This window comes from Chaetodon trifascialis, chromosome 14 (assembly GCF_039877785.1).
Source record: "Chaetodon trifascialis isolate fChaTrf1 chromosome 14, fChaTrf1.hap1, whole genome shotgun sequence".
NCBI classification, from domain to species: Eukaryota; Metazoa; Chordata; class Actinopteri; order Chaetodontiformes; family Chaetodontidae; genus Chaetodon; species Chaetodon trifascialis.
Window position 1 is genome coordinate 14,569,144 of NC_092069.1, and position 25,445 is coordinate 14,594,588.

A 25,445-nucleotide genomic window follows, 5' to 3' on the forward strand; every position below is an offset into this window, starting at 1 on the left:
AACATGACGTATGATTTATTGATTGATTTCAAAATATTTTGACTTGCTATACTTAAGTTTGACCACTTTAAGGTCAACTAAAAAATAAATACTGGAGAATTACTTACTTACTTACTTGTATGTGACAAACACCTTTGAATTCTTGAATCTCAGGTGCAAACTCTGCCAAATCACGAAAGCACATACCGAACTCAAGATGCAAGATTTCTAACAGTGCGACATTTAATCCATGTGGAACATGATGTGCAGGCTATATATCAGATTGTGTGGCGCTCATGGTCTTGTATACATGTCCTCTGTGTTGCCTAAGCAGCCGCAACTCTTCAGGGATGATGTCATGTATGTCAGCATGCAACCTGCAGCATCCGGTCTCTGTGGCTGTGTGCCATGGATGTGTTTAGTAGACGTGGATTACTCACTGGGAACGTAGGTCAATTCCGAAAAAGTCTTTTTTGTAAATAATATATATTCAAAGTCTGGCCATTATCAAGATAAAAATAAATAAATAAATAAATGGGTCAGGGTCTAATCAGAAATCACATATGCACAGTAAGCTATGTTTTTGTAAATATGCTTTCTTAAAAATGTATTAGCCATAATAATCAGGCTAATGTACATGTAATGTATTATACTCCCGTATAACTCCAGATTTTAATATCATTATATTCTAACATGGGTCTTTAAAAGTTCTTTGCAGATTTCCAATTTTGAAAGAATGGCCAAAAAGATATTGTATAATTATAAAGAACAAGTTCTAAACTTTTGAAAAGTTGATCCACAAAACATTCAACATTAATATCGTTTATCAAAATCAATAGCTTGTAAACCACCATCTTTGCATTCCTGGACGGTTTTTGATCTCTTAATGTAATGAACCCAGTTAATCCAAATGAAATTAACGTTTAATTGGTTGATGGTTTTTATGAATTTATTAGTATGGTCATTGAACATGCAGGACAAATGCACCTTGCTAGTGAGGTACGTCCTTCCAAAAACTGTCAAGCCCCTTTGTAAAGATATATTCTACCTATATTTACATTCAAGAATTCTGTCTCGTATATTTAAGGTTTCATTGATTTTTATGACTTTGGTTACATGGATTCTGAGATTACGTTATTCCACAGAAAATTTGGTAGGAATATTATAAACTTCTATGAAGTTTCAATTATGTATGGTCGTTAGTTCACATATTTTTTTGTAAGATTTGCCAACAATTCTCCTGCTAGAACAAATCATAATGGGAAAATGTTGCATCCTTGTTTAACCCCTCTGAGGTACGCGAAGAAGAGTGCTACTGAACTAGCGGAAGTTGTAATTACCCAGTGTGGCCACTACGCCAAAATCGCTTCACAGTCCAGCGCCGTTCCTGGAGGCTTGCTCTGTGCTCAGAAGCTAACGTTAGCTAGCAAGCTGTCAAGCTGTCTGGTGGAGAGGCTGGGACAGACGTTTCAGCTTCCCCCTGGCTTGGCCACACAAAGCTCCCGCCTACAAATTCCCAAGAAAATCTGTGAGAATATACTTTATGTCGCCAGCTGAGATAATGTAATGCATCACGGGCGTACGCAAAGAGGGACCGCCGCACTTAAAAGCAATTTATATGCACTGAGTCTTGAGTGACGATTGCTCATTGCTAGCTAAGTGGCTAGCTAGCCTAGCGAAACCGCTTCAAACCCTCTAGTTTCGTCGGCGTACGTCTCTGGTGCGAACTGCGGCCACTCAGTCCTTGTCACTGTCGTTGCTGTCAACCGGTATATTGGATATTTGGTAAGTTTTAAAATGTTAACTCTTAAGCCAGCAGCTACTGAGGGACGTTGGGCAGTTAGCTGTTCTAGCTGTTAGCATTTAGCGTTAACACCTTAGCGAGGCCGAGGGCTCTCCTTGCCTCAACATAACGTTAGCAAACCATGGCTGAGAGAGGCCTGTCAAAGTTAGCTGTGAGGGACAAGGGTCAAGGCCCGCAACTAGGCAAGGCTGTTTGTTTATTTGGGTTGTGGTCTGGACTTGCTATAGAGCTAACTTTTTCCGTTAGTCCAACGGCAAAAGCTACCCTTACAGAACAGGTTGGTTATGTAAATTAGCTTACCTTAACGTAAGCATTCATGTTTGATTTGTCAGATCTCCTGTAATTGTTCTGTGGTGGTTATCGCGTAACTGGTAAGTCGGTAAGCTAACGTTAGCTCTCCAGGCATGTAACGATGGCTTTAACTAATAATACCCCGACTAGCTTCTGTGGAAAAGTGTTGTGCATTGCGAAGGTCAGAGAGATGCTGCCCAGTGGTGTGTTCATGATACAATTAACGCTAAATAACTTAAGTCAACCCATTACATTTAATGTTAAACTTGATCAGACAGTGGTTTAAGGGCGTTTCAATCCGATCCACACCACCAGTGCTCCTAATATGTAGCTAAAATGTGTACAAGGGTCCACTATTTTTAGATTGTACCAGGGGCCTGAACTCAGCTCCAAGATGCTAGTCTTTTGCCACAAATGGATGGAATATAGACTATCTGTGTTAACCAACTTAATAAAGAGGGTTGTGTCATTCTGTTTATGTATGCAGTATGTGTATCTTTGGGTAAATTACAAGGATTTTTCCCCTCATACCATTGCAGTATCTTCTTTAGAGACTGAATATTGACAAAAAGTTCTGAAATTTGTGGCTGTCTTAGAATGCTAAATTTCTGCCATATTTTGTAAATAGGTTTCTTTCTTTTAATTTGTGTTACAGGTCATAAGAGGGACACAATGGGTGCATTTCTGGACAAACCAAAGATGGAAAAATACAATTCCCGTGGTGAGGGTAACAACCTGAGGTATGGGCTGAGTAGCATGCAAGGTTGGCGGGTAGAGATGGAAGATGCACACACAGCAGTAATTGGTCTGCCACATGGTCTTGACCCCTGGTCATTCTTTGCTGTTTATGATGGGCATGCTGGCTCTCAGGTGGCCAAGTACTGCTGTGAGCACCTGCTGGAGCACATCACCAGCAACTCAGACTTCCAGAGTGCTCTGCAGGACGACGCCTCTGTGGAGAGTGTGAAGAATGGGATCCGCACAGGGTTCTTGCAGATTGATGAACACATGCGAACCATATCCGAGAAGAAGCATGGTGTGGACCGCAGTGGCTCCACTGCAGTGGGAGTGATGATTTCTCCAAGCCATATCTACTTCATCAACTGTGGCGACTCACGGGGACTCCTCAGCCGGGGCGGAGCTGTGCACTTCTTCACACAGGATCACAAACCCAGCAACCCCCTGGAGAAGGAAAGGATCCAGAATGCCGGTGGCTCGGTCATGATCCAGCGAGTTAATGGGTCGCTAGCTGTGTCTCGGGCTTTGGGAGACTTCGACTACAAGTGTGTGCATGGAAAAGGTCCGACAGAGCAGCTTGTGTCTCCTGAGCCTGAAGTTTATGCAATAGAGAGATGTGAGGGAGAAGATGAATTCATTATACTAGCATGCGATGGCATCTGGGATGTCATGGCCAATGAGGAACTGTGTGACTTTGTCAGGTCAAGGCTAGAGGTGACGGATGATCTTGAAAGAGTCAGCAATGAAATTGTTGACACCTGCCTGTACAAGGTATGGCATGTCCACGATACTTATGTTGACATATTGTTACACACTTGTCACTTTTGGTATCATGGTTGATTAACACAACTTCTGTATTTGTTCTTTATTTTTCAGGGAAGCCGGGACAATATGAGTGTTGTGTTAATCTGCTTTCCAGGGGCTCCAAAGGTATCTCCAGAAGCAGTGAAAAGGGAGGCTGAGCTGGATAAATATCTGGAGGGCAGAGTAGAAGGTAGGTGAGAACTATTATACTTAGGGTGAGTAGGCCACCATCTCAAGTGGATATTGATGTAATAATCCATTTTTTCTTCCTGTTATGAACTTTTTCTTATTCAAGGAAACCCCATGTTTTCCTTGTTTATTCCATTAGGTTTTAAATAAGGTTAGCCATATTAACTCAGGCTGATGGGGAAGACAGATGCACATGTCTGTATGCCACAGTTATGTGTTCAGCATGGGAAAGCCTGTCTGAAAGAAAGCAGATGCTTTCCTATGTTTCACATATGGTGAGAGAGTATCTGCAGTGGTCAGGGAGGACAAAATTAAAAAACAACAACAACAATAAAAAAAAAACCCCACTACACTGAGTATAAGTGTTATTGTAATCTGTGTGATTACACATAACTGCTGAGGGTTCTTAAACATCTAACAGTAAATATACAGTATATATCGCCACTGTAGCAGCATTTTACAGTGTTTATGTCTGTGAATCATAGTCATGCTGGAAGTTTGAAACACCAACTTTAAGACATTCAGTCTCCACAGGGGGAGGGCCCCTGACATAGCAAGCTTGTTGACACAACTCTAATGTAAAAAGATTATATTTAAAATGCTTTCAGCTAAAGGGCGGGTAACATTAACCATTTGTGTGTCTTTGAAAGATGAGAGCCATATTTTCAAATTGTCGACCATTTCATCTAGGTATTAAACTAACACATGTTGCTCAGTGTTGGCTTGAGAACCAGGAAAAAGTATGTGTCTATAAAACCTTTTTCTGGTTAATGTTTTCCTACTGTAGATACAACTGTAGGCCATAGGTCTCAAAAATCGTTATCACTCCATTTCAGTGTTACACTGTCGAACCTCTCTAGTATTAGAAGGAAAAGTCGAGAAGTTTTTTTTATGTAGGCCAAAGTCACAAATCACAACAATCATTACAGTGTACCAGGCCCTCTGTCCTTATGTCCTTGATTCAGATGAGGAAAAACTCATCGAATGAGAAAGGGGGGAAAAAAAAAAACCCCGGAGTAGCAGAGGGGGTGTTACTCCTCTTTCTATTACTTCAGTGAAAGAGTGTGTTACTCTAAAAAACTATTTAAGAGCAATATCAATGGTGCATGGTATTACTTCAAACCCAGCCCTGTTCTAACTTCTGTGCTTTAATCCAAACGTGAGTAAGGGAGGTTTCAGCGATGATATTTCTCTACCTCACATTCTTCTACATATAGACCCACATTTTTACATTTTGACATCCCAATTGCACAAATCAATCAGAATTGTTATTTCTATGTGTATTTGTATTGTACATTTTTGTAAAACATTTTCAAACACTCTTAATTTTGTTTTCCAACAGAGATCATTAAAAAGCAGGGGGATGAAGGTGTCCCAGATTTGGTCCATGTTATGCGGACGTTAGCATCTGAGGCAATCCCTAACCTCCCCCCTGGAGGAGAGCTGGCAAGCAAGTGAGTGAGCTTTGTGGTTAGAATTGATGACAGCCTCAAACAATGACAAGTTTTTCTTTCTGACAATGATTGTCAGTTTAATCACTGGGTATCTTTTTTATTTTTTCTGGTCCAAATATCTAAAGTTACTGTGCTTTTACTTTGCTTCAGACGAACTGTTATTGAAGCGATGTACAACAAACTCAACCCCTACCGAAGTGATGACACAGTAAGTATCCCAGCTTGTCTTTTAACTCCTTAGAAGTGTGCTCGGCTTGGAGTATGCATGCTTTATTGACGTGTGATCAGCAAATTTTAACCACGTTTTTGCATGTCGTTAGTCTTCAACAAGATGGAACAGGGAAACATTCTTGTCCTTTGAATTTTCCTCTAAATGGAGTCAGATACAGATTGACTCTGCGATGACATAATGACTTGTCCAAGGTGTCTATTTGCCTTCTGTCCAGTTTATGTGAATGCAGAAGAAAAGAGAAAATTGATCAAAGCACCATAATATTCTATTACTACAATTTTTCTGTATGCTGACACTGTTAGAAAATGGTCACATTTTTTCCCTTAAATAGTTCCAGTAAAACAGAAGTTGCAGATCATGGTTTTATTTTGACAAAGGACCACAATTGCATTGCAGGTCCTGTGCTAAAAAGACTCAATTTTGTCCCACATGAGCTGATTTCAAGATGAGAAAGAGCTAATTAGTGAAACTGTCAGGCATTTGTGTGGATGTAATGAAAACCTACATTCTCTCACAAACTTGTTTAAAAAGGGACATTGCTCATCATCCCTTTATACACAAACAGACCTCAAAGCTGTTGCCCTTGTCCACTCAAATATTGTGCTGTTAAATTTTTATCAGATAAGCTCGCTGTGCCAGCTACACTTTAATTGTTCTCGTCATCTTGTCCTTGACAGTGAAAATTTTGAAGTTGTTTCAGTGTTTCACGTTTGTATAAAGATGGACTTTTCAAATTACTGTCACACATTGAATTATCTCTGAAATTAGGGAGCCGTCAGACCCATTGACTTCCTCCATATTATATGGTGCAGCCTGAAAAAAAAATTTGCACAAAAGCACCCAAGGAGAAAGAGAAATTAGCTTATTACAAATGTTTGCAGATTTATTCAAAGTGACTCAGAAATGTTCTACACTATTTGTTAATCTATACTCTCTATTGGGTGAGTAGTCATTTGAACTGCCTTTGGCAGTATTTGCACAGTATTGCACAGTTAAAAATATGATATGAAATCATGAAGCTTAAAAAAAAATAGATTTGCATATCAACTTATTAATTGTGCCTTAAGGAGCGATGACATTTTCTACTGTTTGTTTTGGTCACGTTCCCTTAGTATTCGGTCTTTCCCCTAACAATATGTCTGTAACCACTGCAACCACTCGCTGTGCTGCTGTCAGGACTGTGTCTGACAGCACGTACCATTATGGCTGAAGAGTTCTATGATCTTTTGTGGCTCTTTTTGCCTTGTGCTCTCAGTCTTGCTTTCTTTTCATTGCTGTTGTTTTTCTTGAAGTTCCTCTAATGATCCTAGTGGCCCTTCCTGTCCTCCTTGCCTAATTTCCCAGGTTGGATAGACAACCACCTTTTATGAAGTATCCGCAGTGTTTTAAAAAGTTAAAGTAATGGAGCCTGCTGTGCTTTGTAAAATTTCAACCTTATAGAAATCGTCTTATATCCTTTGCTGGATGTATCAATTCAACTTCATACAAGATCTTCACATTAATAGATAATATTCTGCTGAATATAAAATATGTTCAATGTCAGGTGTGAACACTTATGATGACATAATTGTAGTTCTGTGACAATATATTCTTAAAGCCCATTGTAAAGTCTTGCTGTAGCACCACAAAATATGGAAAGGAGAGGGGTTAAATATGTCAGTAAGGCTATATTATTTAGTCAAATTTGAGTGGTTTGTTAAGAAGGTGTAAAGCATTCTGGCTAGTATTCTGTAGAAGCACACCTTGTAACTTGAATGTCTTTAAGAAAGGATGTCAGATGCAGTCATGAACACAATGACAGCATTGAGTGGTAGGTGGCAATAGGTGAGCTTAGCTGAATATTTTATCTGTCGCCTTGTGAGTCAACTGGGATTCACCTTGGAGACTCTGTGATAGGAATCTTGCATTACCCCTGTGATGGTAATGACTCTGCCTGCACCAGAAATAATAATTCTTTAGAACACCTGCTTGTACTATTTCCTCAAATTTTGGTGTTTTTTTTAAAAAAAAAACAAAAAGCTTGTGGTCCACAACAAAGAAGGGTTAATAACAGAGCAGTGGCTGCCATGCCAAGGGCTAGTTTTTGTTAACGATCTGAGGTATTTGGCACAATGATAAACAAATGATACATCTTATCTATAAAGAAACGTATTGATAATGTGTTTCTTTGGCAAGAAAAAAGCTCACATCGACTTTAGTCTGGAGTTCTGCTGCTCCATCTTTACACTAGTATATTGGTATATTGGATTAGATTAAAACCAGAGTTAATGGTGATTGATGGAATATTGAAAAGACAAACCAAGATGGTTTTGATGAGTTATAGTGTGTTTTTGTCGTGTTTCAATAAGGTGTATTTTACTAAAAGAAAATGACTGTTTCTGTGAATCTGGTGGCTTTGGCGAGAGCAGTGTATCAGCCTTTTCTGGTTAAACGTAACAGATCTTGCTCTTTAACAAAATGATATCTCTGTCAGGATTCTTTTCCACAATATTGTCAGATGCTTCTCATAACAATCTGAGCCTGTCAATGGCAAAAACAGACACTTTTGGTGGACGTACCTTGCTGGTGTGCAAAGGCGTGGACCCAGAAAAAAGGGTAAATATGTCCATGATCAGTTAATATGCTGCGACTAGAATTCATCCCTTTTGTTCGGGAGAATGAAGTCTTCCATAACACTTGGACCTGTGCAACTGCACACAATGTCACTTTCATTGATTGAAGATATAATGTAGGTCAAACTGAAACGAGCACATAATTCAGCAACACGGAATAGGACATTGTGTTATTTATTCTGTAATGTGTAGGTACGTAGTCCTTTTAAAAGATGTTTATCTTGAAGTAATATACAAGTAGTGTGTCTCTCATATTGGTTTTCCCTCTTATGGACAAAATTGGAAAAATACATATTTGAATGGTTCAAGCCTTTGTTGTTTTTTGTTTTAGAGGGAATCTTTGAATGTCATTTTTGGCCAATTTTGACAGCCCCACAGTGTATGCACTGCTGCCCTGCTACACAGGGAATGAGTGGGTGTGCTGATGACATTGCACAAAGTGCAGCTGCTTTGTACTCTTTTCTGCTTGCCTGTATATTACTTTCCACTTCTTTTTTGATATAGACGTCCAAATACACGTAATGTTGGTATCAACGCAAAAACAGTCATCATTACTGATGAGTCCTCCTCCTGCACGCTCGACCCAGGTGCCACCCCTCGCCTAAACCAAACATAGCATTTCCTGTTAGTGAGAAAGTGTCTGACACGGGCAAATGTGCTATACGTGTGAAAGAACAACCCTGAACAATGTCTGGACATGATTCTGCAGACATTGTCTGGAGTTGATGTGAGAAAACGGCTTTAGTGTCTGCTATATATTCAGGCAGAGCAATGTCATAATCAGCTGCCTGCCAAGGTCATGTGATCTGTGCAGCAGGACTGCTTACAATGTTCTCACGTGACCTGAGAGCGACAGTCGGTGGCGATAATGCACCTCTGTTGCACCTCTTATGTTCTCATGAGGAACCTTAAAGCGTCCGCTTGCAGAGAAAGTTTCACGTGAGGCCGTTGTTTTTGTTTGTATGGACATTCCATAAGCAAATGTACGTCACGGTATGGTTATTTTAAACCATTTCTTAATTGAATTGACATAACAATTACTATATAATGATAAAAGAATGGCCATGGTGCCCATCCCAGTTTGTAGACCTGAAACTGTAGAGACGCTCTAAATCGATGCGCTCCTGAGGCGGGTTTGTCTGGGAGGAGCCAAACAGGTTACAGTTTACACATTGTAGCCAGGTAATGTCCCTGCAAGTGTGAACAGTATGGATGTTTTCTTCTGAATTGGGTCAAGTAATGATAATAATAAGTCTATTAATGTTTGGTATCATTCGTTTTGCCCTATTTTTCGTTGACCTCTTACTCCAAATACGTTGATAGGCTTAGATTATCAATCAGCCTTCTAACTGGGAGAATTATAGACATTGATGTGATGTGATCAGATAGATGTATCACTCTGTTGCACACTCGATAATTATACCATAGCATCACAGAGTGGAGCTTCTTCTACACATTCATTTGTCTTGGAACTCGCCACATTTTGCCAATCCAGGTGTCTGAGTCGCTCGCACTACAGCACTAGAATATTTTTTTGTATAAGGAGAGCAGGGCACAGTAAAGACAGGATGCGTATTTGATGAGGTTTTTTAGCCCATGCCGATCCATTTAAATATGCCTGGATAGGCCTTGATATTGATCCTTAAGATTGGCAATTAAACGTGATTGTCAGTGCTTATCTTGCAGGTAGTGCTAAGAGCAGTTATGAGAATAATGGAGGCCATTGTGAGTATATGCTTGAGCTCTTTGCATGTAGTTATTGAACGAGAGTAAATCAATTTATTTTCAGATTTATTCTTCCAACCCAAAGGCCGATCAGTGCCAAGTTTATATCTAAACTCCTGGTGAAAGGTCACTAGGTTTGTGTCAATCTGTCTGAAAAAGTTTGCATAAACTTGGATCCAACTTTTGCTGCAGTCGTCGCTTCCTGTGGCAAATTACACATTGTTTGTCAATAAGAGTTTCCCAACATTGTACCTTCCTTCCTGACTTACAAACCTAAAATAGCCCTGAACCTGAAAAAGAGGAGGCCTTAAATAGATCAGAACATTTTGTAAAGTATGAAGTAACATACGAGTCTGCGTTAGCAGGTGGTTGGTGTCCAGTGTTAAGGGGTGTGCCAGATCATATAGTGTGTGAGAATATCGGTACAGCCTTTAACGTCTTAAAGAAATCCTGTCATGATAATGGAAATATTCCAACTCCTTGAGTCATAATGACATAATGATGTCACACCATTACACACAGCAACAAATAACATTACTACTGGCTTCACGGTGGAGGAGTTATTTCTAAAAGTAGTGTGGAAGTGGTTTAGTGACCAAAGATCAAATGTACAACAAACCATGTTAATACCTAAGAAGACTATAAAAACGAAATGTGCAATACAACAAACAAATATGTCTTGAGCCAAATCAATCACATGTGGATATAGAGTACATGGAAGTAAATTCCAGCAGCATCTGTTTTAAGTGACTTTTGACCATTTCTAGTCAGGTGGATTGGTTTGCCTGATCCAAGGACCAATTATTGCGTCACATATTAAATAATTTAGAGCTTCCATACAGTGAAGATCACCAGGTGTCAGTATGTTATCAGTGTCCTGTACGTAACCAAATATTTGTTGCGCAGTATATTGTGTGAATTCTGAAATATTTGCACATTTTAAACTGTATTCTCATTTTTCCCTCACTAGTATTCCTACAGAGACAGAACTTGTCTAATTTGTTAAGGCACATTAAAGATGATTCAGTTTAATGTACATAAAATAACGGCTTATTTGTTATTGCTAGTTGAAAAATTTGACTTCCTGGTTTTAATTATTTTACTGTATATTTGAAACAAATAGCATAAAATTTAGTATCAGAATCTTCTGACTGTGCATAACATGACAAGGTAGCCTTATAAACTCGAATTACGCCTGTCAGCCAATGAGTAACAAGTGTTTTGTATGGCAGTGATCTCTAGTTAAGTTGTATATTTGAGTAGTTTATCAGTGCAGCATTTATTAAAAGCACATTTGATAAAATAATGACATATTACTTCATCTCCAGATTGATAATGGTGTTGATGCAGAAGTCTCTCTGTCAGCTCCTGGATCATTTTTGTTATCTGTCAGATTGTGTCATACATGTCTAAACCTGTCCAGCTCTTGATAGAGATCTGGTGGATCTAGAGCCAGAGTCTGAAGGGTTTCTCCCTCCTCTTCTCTCTTATCAAGGACTCTGCGTCCACAGACGACATGTGGTAACACAACCTCCTACCACTAACACAGCATAGAGTTTACAAACCACCATCCTCTCAAGACCCACAGCAGCTCAGCTCAGCAGTCTGTCTCTCCGTCACTCTGAGCTTTTGGTTTCTAAGAAGGGAATTTCATGGGAGGAGGAGGAGAAGAAGGAGGAGGAGGAGGAGGAAGAGGCGTTGCATGCACACAAACCTGGAATAGTGCAGCACCAGTCCACTCTGGAGTTCAGGATCCCCACCGTCTTGTCTCCCCTTTATGTTCACCCACCTTAATGCTCTCCTCTAAAGTAATCCATAACAAGCCCACAAGGTCTTCTTTCTTTTTGTTCAATAATCAGCTTAAGTAGTAAGATTTTTTGCTGTAATTAATTTGATTCACATTTCCTTGTGTGTGTTTGTATATTTCTGTTTTTGTGAAGTGCAATTGTCCTGTACAAACAGCCTGTATTTAATGCAGCTTGATTTTAAGTTAAAAAATGAAAGAAATGAAAAAGAGAACCTTTTATGCACTATCTGCCTTTTCCTGCTCTTCTGGAATTGTAACAAAATGTCTATTCAGTGAATATTTCTGCTTGTCCTCCAGGCACAATGTCTCTGCGCTTTTCTTTTCTTTTCTTTTCTTTTTTTTCACTTAGTCTATTCTCCTTTAAGAAACGGGTAAATTGTATAGTTGACAGCACAGTAAGCTCTCTATATCAAACCATTTAAATCCTAATTATTTTTTCCCTGTGCTTTTTTTTATTGTATTTTATTTTTGTAAGTGGTTTTCTGTACATGCTCTAATAATAATGGCAAAGGTGTTTCTCAGTCATTTTGGAAGTGTGAAGTGAAAAATAATCTTTTTGTTTGTTTGTTTGTTTTCATTTCTTCAAGGCATCTAATGAAAATGAGACCCCTGTTAACACGTTTGTCTGTGCACATAGATACTTGCAAGCGTGCGTGGGTGCTTGTGTGTATGTATATGCGCACGTGTGTTAGTGTAAAGGCAGATCTGTATGTGCAACTCTAAATTTTGCTGAGGTGGTTCAAGCAGCAGACCAGGCTGGAGTTTAAGGGAGTTTCTGTCCTCATGCTTGCCCACTCTCTGCCCGTTTTTCAGCCAGTGTTCCACATTGACCCGACATCGGCTTTCACTACTTCTTATTCCAAAAGGCTTTGGATAACAGAGTTTACATGCTGTTACGCTATTTGAACAACTTCAAGCTATGTATCAGAACTATACTGTAACCTGAGATGACACAAGTAGTTCTGTTAACCCATGGTGTGCAATGGTTTGCAGCTGGTCAGGCCTCGGCTGGTTTCCACATCTGATGTGTCATATTTGAATATCAGTTTCTAAACATTCATTTTTACCAGTGCCCGCCGTGGGTGCCATATGATTTGTAATCACTTGTTTCAGCTTTATGACAGCCTATGCCAAGTTTTTTCACGAGATTCAGTTTTTGTAAGTGGTACAGATAGATTTTTAGCTTCTACCTTTAACATCCGCTAATTTGACTGATGTAATCAATTTAAGCACTGACTGTTTTAGAGAAAATCGCCCATTACCAGTCTGATGATAGGAGAAACTGTTGACTCTAAAATTGACAAGGCTTTTTTTTTCCCCTGCGTAATCCTTATTTGGACATTCAAACCAAGAACAAATACGCGAACTGCAATGCGTTCTCATGGTTGTATCGCACCTTTTTATTCCCATCAGGTTTGCTCTGCTTAAAACCTTCTGCTACCACACAAGCCAGAGCACAACACAGTTTGCTGCTATAGTGTGTGATCTGTGGGTTGATTTTCTGTTTTCAGTGAATTTCCCCCTCGTAAAAGATGAATCGTCACTTACTAAATCTGTATTTAACGCACACACACAGTAGAAATATTTCTTGAAGAGAAATGGTTTTATTTCAGATTTATTTTCTACCTTTTTTTTTGTCTAAAATTGCATTGTTGGAAATTAATGTATGTATATATTTTTGACTTACACTTTCAAGGAATAAATCATGTCGCTTGAGTTAGTTTTTTTGCCATGGACAAAATGTGATTTTGGTTTGTTTCGGGGTGGTTAGTTGAATTTGGGTGTGTTTTGGCCAACAAAGGTCTCCCTCTATTCACTTTGGTGTCCAAAGTTAACGCTGAAGGTTTGACCAGTTTCATTTATACAATTCACAATGTTAATGTACTAAATTTGTAATTCTTTATCAAATGACAATCCTAACTATGTCACTGCATTTAGGTTTGAAGCAAATTTTCCAATCTTTAACAAAACAGAATTAAACTGACTGTAATCCTTAATTAGCTGCTTTCCAATATGCTTTAGTGGCAGAAAGGCCAAAGACCACTCAAGTTTTGTTTGTATCATAAGAAGTAATCATATAAAGGAGAATTTAGATGTTAAAGATATGAAGTGATTAGAGAGTGATGTTAGCTCATATATGTTAGATTTTAAAGGTACTCTGTGGAGTCAGTGACCACTGGTGGTGCTATAGAGAAATGTGAGCACAGGGATGAACATACAGGACAGAAGCACAGCTCTGCTGACTGCAGGGGGCAGTAATGTGTGTATGAACAGTTGGCGTTAAGGTAACGTGGCTCAAAAGTGTTAAATTTACAAATTTAAGACAATAAGACTGAAAGCTTAGGTAAGAAGTGCCAGTTTATGTCGTGTGGATTTGCATTGAACATGTACGTTAGGCCTTAAAGACTCGCAAAACACATTTGGGGAAGAAACTGAATGTAAACCTAACTGTGTGTTTACGGTGGGACCTCCACAGGGTACCTTTAAAAAGTCAGTCACCCCAGAAATGATATGAATAACATCGTAGTTCAGCGGATGTCCTGTCCGGACTCGACTGGAAACATGTCAAATAGGAAAAGTTGATTTCGTTGTGTGTGTTTCTGCATGAACATGTGGTTTTACTGAATATTCCCTCCCATGAAAAACGTGAAAGACTAAATTTAAACAAACAGAACAGTTTGAAATGATGATGTGAAAATTTATTTCACATCATTTTGGTTTGAAATTGCAGTATTGCATTTCTACTACAATACTAATACTTGTATACCTTGAACCTAAAAATGAATTCAGTGCGTTTGAGAAAAAAAAAATACTGGTGTTGAAAATGCTTTTTCTTTCTTTAGATGAGCGGTTTAGATTTAATCTGTAAGATGTTTTATGTTGCGTGTTTTCAGCCTCTGGCTGCTTGTTGCAAACCTGGTAGGTGTTGACTCTCGAAGCAACATTGTTCTTCAAGCTTAATAAGGAACAAGCTTTTTTGGCATCTCAAGGCTGCCAATACGCCCTCACCCCTGAACTGTCCTGCATTGCCCCAGAAATATAACAATTCGGGATGTGGCCCTTAAATGATGCTGGTTAGTTACCCATTTCTATAACTGGCTGACTGTATAGAATGAAAAATGTAGAAATTGTCTTTTTAATGCTCAAACTTGCTGTAGCTCAATGTTAGCAGATATTAACAGCAGCTTGGCAATGGCTGTTTTATTTAAAATTTCCATCCCTGTTACTCCCTCAATGAAAAAAGAACAAAAAAAAAAAAGACCCCTCGCACCCATTCTCCTTGTTTTCATGAACTGAAATACCTCATAACATTTCTAGGAAGTGTTTTTGTCTCGTGTTATGTAGATTCAAACTGTTCAGAAAGCAGTGCACGTGTGGAGACTTTAAAGAAAGCAGTTCTTTTGTCACCCCCCCACCCCCACCCCCCCAGAATTTATGATTTGAACACTGATCAGCTTGAGAGGGATACGTCTGTGTTCATGTACAGTATTTGACTGAATCGTGTTGACGTTCAGGAAGCAAGTAAGGATGTAAGTGGCTACTTCAAATGACTATTTTAGTAACGAGGAACACTATCAGCCTTGTCGTATAAGCTGCCCCCCCCCCCCCCCCCCCAACAATGCCCTCAAATGCTCACCTGTGTAATCTCACCCACTTGTCCACTTGTGTCACTTAGCTCAAATCTAGAATTGTATTGAGAGTTCAGGGTTTTAGAAATGTGAGATGTGTGACTAAATGACAATAGTCATATGCACTGATTATCTGTATAATCAGCTTTTTTCTTTTCTGCTCTTTTTATTTTCAGAAAATTGTTATTGTAGAGAAAAAGATTATAAAGCTATTTACAGAGTTACCTTTGGTTGCCTGTAATGCATCGTGTATATTCTTGTACGGAGGACTACCTGGCAGAAGTTGAAGAGATTTTAAATGCTTGCGCCGCCCTCCTGTGCATATTGATGTACCTCGGTTGTGGCGTTTACTGTGTGACCCTTAGCAGTGGTGGTTTATTTGTCCCCTCGCAGGGTGACCTGAGCCTCACTTTGCTGACCTTTTTCAGCTCATAAATAAGCTCACCGATTTGCCTTACCCAATCTTATGTTAGCCCCCTAAAGTACTTCAATAAAACACTGAGGAGGAGTGATGCCGCTGACGTTACAGTCTCACAGATTAAAAGCTGTCCCCATGTTTAGGGTACTTATGCTATCAACAAAGTGACTTTGTCCTGGTTGTCACAAGGTACAACTTTTCAGCCATCGCTGGTTTGTATGCTTTTTTTTTTTTTTTCTCCCGTGTTTTCTTATTGAATCTTGGTCTCGAAAGCTTATTTAATTCTTCACTGCAGATGATGTCATACTTTTAACAAATGCAAGTGTTTTAACATGGTAACCTCGTAAGCATTCAAAATGTGCATACATACATTCATGTCTGCTATATTTATGGTTACATTCGAGAATAGCTTTAGACTGCTGTAGATAAGTATTGTCAATGTTGATTCAAATGCTTCTCAGAGGCCTCTGTGAGTGATTTTACAAAGTTCAATAACTGTATATTTTGTATTATGTTCTAGCTCCAAAGGAATGGCAGAAAAAAAGAAAATGTTTAAAAAAGCTTTGTTCCCTGAACTAAATTGTACTATTTGTGTTGTCGATTGAACAAATTGCATTCCTTGCTTGTGAATTGATGCATTTCTCTCCCCTTAAATTTTCTCCCCTTCTTTCCCTCCTTTCTTTCATTTTTTAGCCTTTGAAGTTTGAATAAAATTTCTAGTTTGCAGAATGTATTACTAAATAAATGGGTTGTCATCTTGTACCTCTCATTTCATCCCTTTTTTTAAATCTGTCGGCCTGTTGCACGAGTGAAACTTCCTTTGGTTCCTACAGTTCTTACAAGGAAAGCCACTTTATAGTATAGCTAATAAAAACATCCAGCCACCTGGCCATATATTACAGTAAGTTTCAGAGTCATGCGCAGACAAAGTGGTGTGTAGATCTGCAGCTAAGTGATGAAGTGACAAATGGCAGTGACTGTGTCTCCTCTGGATCCGTTTGCATGTTGCATTTTTTGTTGTTTTAGGTTCAAATGTAGAAGGCAGTGTCCTGAAAATGACTTTCAGACAGTCCACATTAGCCCCAGTTTGTGCTTCTCATGCATTAGTGTCTGATTTTCCAGAAAAATAAATCTAGATCTTTGAAAGCTGTTCTGAAGGTATCTCTTGAATCTTAAAGACTCATCTAACATCTGGTTGCTCCAATTGCAAAGGTGGCAGCCAGAAACAACATGTTCTTTCTCAGTTTGTATGTGTACCACATTTTTAAAAGTGTATTACTGGTAATATTGTTATACAGCGATTATATACAAATATTTGACATTTTTATACACTATAAAGCGTTAATATTTAAACAAATACCTGTCATTTTGAGTTCCTGCTACCAGGAAATACAGAAAGGGGTTAAATTAAAAAATCATTTTTTACAGTGCAGCGAACAGAATAGTTTCTCATCCAGATGTTAGAAGAGTGTTCGTTTCAAGTGCTCTTCAGTGAACTTGCAGGCTTTCCAAACATCACCTGTTAATTATTTTTCAGAAAATCAATGCTGACCCCCTCTGACTCAAATCTGATGGCAAGGCATGAGAGGCACAAACAGGGGCCGTCATCATGTTACACATTCAATCTCAGCATGCGACTTAATGCTTCAGAGTGTGTATGATAATCAGCAAGCCCTTTCATCGCCGCACGCTTTGAGCCCCACGAGCGCAGAGGTGCTGTCGACTTATCAGGGTATCAGAGCCGTGTTTGTCTGCCTGCCTTTTCTGTCAGTGTGTGGTGAGTGCATGTAAGGGGCTTGGGCTCAGAGGATGGGTCAGGGTAGTCCACGGCCACTGGGATTAAGAACCGTGGGAGGGATTACTTTAAATGTCAACATAATGTCATGAGCTGTGTTAGAAGGTCAAACGTTCAAACGGTGCTCAGTGGCGAGCAGTTAATAGATCAGGTACAATTTGGATTGTTGTGGCTCCTGTGATGAATTTACTAGCGTGCTGAAACGAGCTATTTCTGGGGATACTCTGTTATTCAAAGATGCTGACACAAGGTTAGATTTATCATGCAGTTTGAACTTTGTCTTGTCTCTCCAGCAACTGTTAATGTTGCTTAATTACATCTAAGTGTGTGTTTTATGCACAACCTTTTTCTCAGTGAGTGGGTACCTGTTATTAGATGTGGGACAAAAAGCCTCCCGTGCTATAGTTTTCTCTTTCTAATCGATTTCTGACTGATCCATGCCAAAACAGCATCCTAATCAGGCACCTAGCTAGCCAGAGGGGGGCAGTGTTAATAGCAGAGACAGATTAGAAACACCAGCTGCAGCACTGACACTCAGACAAATAGTCCTCTGAAAGTTAATTGATGAACACAGTCAGAGTCTTTATTAAGCAGATGTTGATGACAGCTTTTAGTTGCATACAATAACAGCATTCAACCCTCTTGACTGCCAAGGTGTTAAGTCATCCTGAATTTATCATCCTTGTGTTTGCTGTTAATGTTCGTTGCTTTTTACTATTAAGTGTGTCCCCTCTGTCGCTCTGGGAACCTTTTTCTTAAAAAAAGAAAAAAGGGTGACGCATCACCGCTAGAAAATCAGAGAAAAATCATAACTCTCATCCACAACAAGCTTGTGTTTTTTAAGCGTGTACAACCCCCACCCCACCCCACCCCGAGCCATTTTCATGTTAGAACTGCACAAAATGTGACTCATTAGATCCCGGGCCACCTGTGCACCCCTAATGAATCATGCTGCCCTTATATTCCTCCACATGAGAAAAAAGCGGCCGCATCGGCTGAGGCCATCATCAAATGGAGCTGGCTCGTCATCTGCCTGCCATTGTTTAGCGCATGTCATGCTCTGCTTCTCATGGCGGAAAAACCCATTTGGGCTTCACTAATGCAGCCATGCAGACGCAGCAGTATAAGAGGTGGGGGTGGTGGAGCACACCGCATACTCTGTGTGGATGGTCTCTGCACTGAGGTCACTGAGCTCCACATTTGCTAATTTGCTTTGGAGTGCACTTGGAGCCGGATTTATTTATTTATTTATTTTCTGGGTTGCTCTGTAAATCGGAGGGAAATTTTTTGATTGTCTTAATCACAGCAGAGCAAGCGAAGGGACGTCGTTGGCGGGTGTTGTGGCTCGTCCGACAAAGAACCAGATGAGGAAATCCAGCGACATTTATTCTGTTTTAATCTCTGCTGCTGCTTCTACTCCCCCACCCGCCATGCTTCCCCTCTCCATTTCCTCGTTCTGTGAGTGTTCTTGCTGCCCGAGGTCAGTTTGTCACAGAGAACACAAGCTTTTCTCACTTGGTTGCAGCGATTCAATGATTGGTGTGTACAAACAAGCATATCAAGCAGGGATGACATGCCACCCCCCACCCCCACCCCCATGCCCTCCTCTCTCCTACAGACATCAAATATGTCCTTCCTGCTCTGTCTGCTTACAGTCTCTCTCTGTCTCTCACTTACACTGAGTGTCCCCTGCATGAGGTGGGTTACACAAGCTGCTGCCCTGGGAATCCCGGGCCAGCTCATTATCCTGCACCCCTGAGACACAGCTCACTGTAAATTAGGACATCAAACCATGCAGGCTTGTTAGGCAGCCACAGATACACTCATTAGCATCAGCACCTTTGCTTGTTAGAGCCTGTATCAGAATTTTGCTCCCACCACGTCGTGTCCTGACGTTCCTCCGCGCTGACTGGAAGGTTTAGGATTAATGTCAGCTCTAGCCAGCAGGTCAGTGCTGTTGTGGTTCAGATATGCCACTGATTGATCAGTGGTGGCGGGAAGCTGTGGAATTTGTTGACAGCTGCCCGCTATCCCCACCACTCTTATCCATATTTCATTGTGTGGGAAAGAAAAAAACCCCTCAGAATAGCTCGTCTGGCAGGTGGCTGACTAGTTGTGTGTCACAGCTACAGGGGATGGACAAAATAACTGAAACCCCTTCCAACAGAACATGACAGTAAACCCATTCTGTTGATTCTCATAATGTGTTCGGCTCTTATTAAACTTGATTGCCAGTCGCTCTTCAGCCGCCGCGTGTTTCTTTATGTTGCTCTGAAAACTAAGTGAACAGTTTTGTCAGACAGATCTGGATTAAAGGGGCAGTTTTACAGATCAGAACAAGTTAACTCATCATTATTAATCATCATCGCCTCGCTTTAGTGCTGTGCCAGTCTGGCTGAACCCCTTATCAATCTGGTGTATCAGGGTAGGAAACACTCTGGCTTGTTTGGCTTTCTTTAAACCAATCACAGCCGGCTTGGGCGGCGCCAAGCCCAGGATGCGGCGATGGTGCCAGTGCAAAATAGTATCAGCAGGGGAGGCCAAGCAGGTTTGCTGCATTGCTTGATCCAGATCTTCGTCAAGACTTGCCATTTTAGGCATGTAGGTTGGTAGCTGAGACGGGACTTTGACACCTAAGAGGAGAATGGTGACAAATAGTCAGCCAATGGCAGGCTTGTACCAACAGCTTACTTCCTGTGAAGTAGACCTGTGGCTCTGGAAGGAGCTTTCCAGTCCAGTAAGATATCCATGATGATGTGGGATGTTTTCAACCCAGATCACCTAGGAATATCGTTTACATGTTGATTAATTGGTTTACTGATTACATTGTCTTTAGAAATGTATTCGCTGCCTGGATTGTGTTCACGGAAAGCATTTTTCTGAATACGAAGGTCAGCACGTTGAGTTCAGAGAACAGGCTCTGCATCCTGAATCCTGTGTGTGGTTAGGTCTACACAACAAGAGTCCAGGTTCAGGTAAATGTTGGTAATCAGATTGTGTTTGACACTTCGAATCACTGCACACTTTTTCTGTATTCAACAAGACCACAGTCTGAGAGGGCATTGTGTCACATCACTGGCACAAATGACATACATTCTCAATGAACATTTTCCTGATACGTTCTGTGTCAACATGTCATTATAGAAAATCCTGTATTGTGTGTCCTTCAAAGCATATTTGCTGCTATAAATTGTTATTAAAATGATTATTAAAATCACCGGAGGAGCTCTTTAAATCTTGTTAATTGATTGTAATACATTACGCAGCTTGCAGCTCTCTATGTCATTGAGATTTACACCTGAACTGCTGGTTCATCACAGCAAACACAGCACAATGATGTGATTTGGGAAAGTCCTAAAATACATGACTTTGCTGCATTAGCAAAGACCAGCACTGGTCGCAAGTAGATGCTCAGCAACACTGACTGAAATAGTCTTCAGGGTGTGTTAACCAGACCACAAAGTGCAACCTCAGAAGCGACTGTTGAGAATTCACAGCCACTCTTTAGACACGTAAGAACGAGATGGAATTCAGTCCGTGAGACATAGGTTAACTATGCAGTCAATGACAAGGTTTTCTTTAAGCTTATTTCTCAGTGCTTAGGCACTTCAAAAGGCGAACAGTGTTTGTTCTGTACCTTCGTCGCTGTCTTCTGTCAATCCATACCAGCAATTTTCTTCATTACTCTGTTTGTCTAAGACCAACTATTGTCCTTTACTGTTAAAATGTATTGATGGGACTGATAGCAAATTGTTTTTCTTTTGTACCCGTGCAGCCTTTTCTTGTTTCCAGCATGCTCCCTCGTCTGTCATTGGGCTGTGGCGAGATGGAAATGTCCATGACTGTCTATAGGTGTCCTGTCATCATGCCATTTTCAGTAGGCACTCAACCATTAATGGCTTTTTCAAAAAAAAAAAAAAAAAATCAAAACACCACAAGGTGTTTTTTTTGTCTCTTTTCTCTGTACTGATCTGTCTTTTTCATTTGCTCTGCATGCTGTCTGACATCTGGTGGCATGCAGCCCGTGGGTGATTGAGTCATTCCCCCGTGCATGCCGTCACTTCACTTCATCTGTATCTATGAACTTCACTTCATCTGCATCCCGCTCTTCTCCTCCCCAGGACCCAGACATCCTCTTCTTCCGTGGTTTCAGCTAGAACAAGAACTAATCAGAGGATGTCGAGCGAGCATTTGTTGCCTCATAGTTGTCCATCGCCTTCATTATCTTCTCTAACTTCACCATTTATTGAATGCGGTTTTCGTGTACATATACATCTGCTGTGCCAATCATTCTCTATATAGTTTTACCCATTTTAAAAACTTACGCACGCCTCTCTTGGACATTACATAACATCATTTCAAACGGGGCCTGAAGTAAATATTTTTGAAGACACTGTGCAGGGATGTGAATTTAGCTTGTCCACTATAATCTAACTTTTTAAATGTGCTCATGTTAACAATTATGTGACCAGAGAGACATCAATCCCAGCAGAATGTTATAGTGTAGTTATAAAGGTGCCCCCACTTCGGTTACTATATTACTTCTTTAGGCCGTTTTTTTTTTTGTGGTCCACAATTGTTTCCACAACTAACCAATTGGATAAATATGTTAATTGAATTTAGATAAGATATCATTTTTGCCCGTCACACTACCCACTGCTAACATCTCCTCCAAAGTTACAGAATTAAAGACTGTGTTATTCAATGTGGAATAAAGATAAGAGAGGACACTGCAGAGGCCCAAGGCTTGAGTGGAGGCAGTTGAGCAACACGTACCTGTGAAATTCACCACAACTAAAAGGAAATTATAGAAGACAGCATCAGCGTCATGACCAGCTAGAATTAGGCAAATGACACCTGCAGTGAAAGAGATGCACATTGCATCTGGTGTCTTCCATATTATGATGACCTTAATGCCGTCTTCTGTCTTGGCACAGCAAGAGATTTCTGTGACATTTTAAATCGTGAATCACGCTTCAAATAATCCACAAAAGGTTGAATATATTTGATATTCATATAATTTCAGTTCATGCAGGTGCGCAGGTGGTTTTTAATGCAAAGTTTTGGAGGTCTTTTGTTTTACTTTATTATGAAAAACCCTCCCTTTCTTAAAGGCAATGGAATGTTTAAGCTGAAATCTTTATTTTATTATGGTCTGATTTTGCACAAGTTGCCTTTGGTTATGATCAGGTCAGAGCTTCCTTCCTCTTACTTAAGAAATAACTTGGTGTGAGAACATTTCCATCCCTTTCCATCCTACTGCAGAATCATTAAACCCCATTTCAAAGGAATCCAGCCAGTAAAAGCTATTGTAACAGTATGTTCGGTGTGACTTTCCATGCAGCATTAACTTCTGCAGCTGTTTGCCACTGCTAAAAAAGTCATTAGCTTTCCTCCCTGACTGTTATCCAGTCTCCATGCGTCTGACTTTTTGACATCAGTATAAGGCCATTTAGAAATGCTGGAATCACATTATGTGTTAACAGGCATTAAGCGAGGCTTCGAGCTGACTTTCAAAGCCCTTCATCTGCGCTGCCAGTATGTTCGACTCAAGAGGAGCCAAGTGGGTTGCGCTCCTCAGTTTTTCCTGGTCCAACACGCGACTCTTAGCTGAATAGTCTTGTGTTAAACAATGGTGCTGAGCTAAGTTGCTGGTTCTAAGGCTGAATCTCCCTCATGAACAGGTAGCACGAGTTTTTATTCCTGCTGCACGACCACAGAGAATTGAACCAACGCAGCCGCGGGTCAGCACTTACAAGTCCAAAACTTAACACTGAACTGTACTGTACATGTTTGTGCCCCAAGAGGTTGAGAGGAACATCTTCAACATTGTTCTGTCTGAGATTTGTGTTGACCAATAAAACCTTGAACACAGCTGTCACTCTATTGTATGTTGTGTCATGTGGAAGCCATTGTAAGCATTCACGGCTGTGTGCTTCAGGTCAACGGCCAATTCAGACGAGGTGACATCTCATCCTTTAAGCGACGAGATTAAGTGCCTTCAGTGTCTTTGTCTACCTCTGTGTCAGTCTTCCTACTTAACACACATACACTCATTCTCACAGAACACTCTGCAATTTGTATACACTAAATTAAGCAGGGTGCAAGAGTGGGGAAGGTCAGGAACTGAACAGCCTGGCTGTGAGGTTTCTGTATGAATTTGTAAATGTATGATTTCATTGTGTCCAAGTACTCAGTGAAGGTGACACTAAATGTCAGCCTTAAAGGATTTCTGCTGCATATCAGTGAAATGAATTATTTTCTAATTCATTAAGGTCTTATTTGAATTTGTGTGCTCAAATACACCACGCTGTACCCGCATATTTCATATAATACATATAGACTATGTATTATCTCAGCAAGGATGTATCCCACAAAACACCTTAGTGTGTCTTTTCCTGATTCTGTAACAATACTACAAATCACCCGATTTGTCAGGTATGAACAAAGCAGCCACTCCACCTATTTCTATTTTAAGTTTTTGCTCAATTAAAAGTTTTAAGTTAGACCATTTTGAACAGGGTTATGTTTGAGGTTTTGAGGAGTAAATGTGCCCTGATTGTTTGTTGTAAATGTGCCCTGTTTTATGTTTGTTTAAACATGTTATGTAAAAAAAAAAAAACATTACATCATTGCATACCAAAAAGTACATACAGTTTCTTCAGTGACACATGCTATTCAAGCCCTCAATACCAGGAAATGAAAATTTCTCTTTACATGTTGAGTGAACTAGCTTCATAGCGTTAAATAACCAGGACATATTTTAATCTTAATAGTTCTCTTTATCAGAGGATTGCGTGTATATGAGTAAGACCTCCTGAATGGTAAGCTTAGAGCATGGTCGTGGTTTCATACCGCTGAACTTTTCAGCCTTGTGATAAAAGTTACATGGAATTGGCAACAGCATCGTGAGGAGAAAGGTCGTGTAAGTGAAGTACATTTAGTGGGAAATTCACGTACGTACATCTTTACATGTCATATCCTCATTCCACAAAGATCTCTGCGCCTTTAGGCGAACACAAAGCTCAGTGGAACAGTTTCATTTCAGAGATTTCTATCACTTTTTCAGAAGAAAAGCAGCTACTGAATATGTTTCTGTGGCCTGTGTGGTTTATTTGAACACACTATACGGACACTGCTGTGCGATTCAACTTTTTTTTTTTTTGGATGTTTCACTGCTTAAAAAAGAGTGCAGAATAAAAGGTGCAACATATAATGTGCTTTTTGATTTCTAAAGTGAAATTACTGCAAAACTGTGATCGTCTGAATGATCTGTGCTTATATTCACTTGACTGTATCAGAGTTTATGTTTTCCTTTTTCACAAATGGCCGAAGAAGCAGAACTCAGCTGGAAATTGAAGGGTTTGGACGCAGGTTGTGAACCTGTTAGAGGAAGCATGCACACTGAACATGACTTCCCATATTGTTCCTCTGTATTCCTGGTATAATAAAGCTGTTTGGCTTCATTGGGGCGTGGGGGGTGGGGGGTGGACTGTGTTGGCAAGAAATTTGGCACCATTCAGCCACTCAGCACAAACAGGCCCTTTTCACTCTGCAGCAGCAGCAGTCATTGAGGCGTCTTATGACTTTCCTGCCCAAACAGGGAATTATTTTCTGTTTGTCAATGACGATTACTCTAATTTGGCCACAAGCTTCTTTGCTGTTTTTGTGAAAGGGTTTTCCTCATTCACCACTACCCATGTGAGGGAACTACTATTTTGGGACCATGCCTCACTTGTATAAAGACACGTGTGATTGCAGTGCCTGAGCCTCATACACAAACACAATTCATCAACAGGTGTGGGAGGAAATTTTTTTCCTCTCTGCAGAAGGATGTTACGTTTGGAGTATGTGGGGTAAGTGTAAGAGAACAAAAGTCGCTGGCAAGGGGTATTCAGCCTGCAGGAGGATTTCCTCGCTCAGCAGAGGAAAGAAGAGAGGGAAGCCTTGATACAGCTGGCTGTGCAG

The 25,445-nt window shown here is 40.2% G+C and overlaps 1 protein-coding gene across 1 annotated transcript; it reads left to right on the forward strand.

Annotated features, from left to right (window-relative positions):
- Nucleotides 1-1,349: 1,349 nt before the first annotated feature.
- Nucleotides 1,350-16,444, forward strand: ppm1aa (protein phosphatase, Mg2+/Mn2+ dependent, 1Aa). Its single transcript, XM_070979932.1, has 6 exons — nucleotides 1,350-1,764; nucleotides 2,730-3,583; nucleotides 3,689-3,806; nucleotides 5,148-5,259; nucleotides 5,410-5,467; nucleotides 11,324-16,444. The coding sequence occupies exons 2-6, from the start codon at nucleotides 2,747-2,749 to the stop codon at nucleotides 11,351-11,353; spliced, it is 1,155 nt and encodes a 384-aa protein (XP_070836033.1). The 5' UTR covers nucleotides 1,350-1,764; nucleotides 2,730-2,746; the 3' UTR covers nucleotides 11,354-16,444.
- Nucleotides 16,445-25,445: the final 9,001 nt, after the last annotated feature.

What these genes read in the sequence shown, in the direction of transcription:
- ppm1aa (XM_070979932.1), top strand. Translation starts at nt 2,747, where the DNA reads ATGGGTGCATTTCTGGACAAACCAAAGATGGAAAAATACAATTCCCGT. An exon ending in TTGACACCTGCCTGTACAAG is followed by an intron (nt 3,584 to 3,688) that starts GTATGGCATGTC and finishes TTTATTTTTCAG; the next exon opens with GGAAGCCGGGACAATATGAG. An exon ending in TCTGGAGGGCAGAGTAGAAG is followed by an intron (nt 3,807 to 5,147) that starts GTAGGTGAGAAC and finishes GTTTTCCAACAG; the next exon opens with AGATCATTAAAAAGCAGGGG.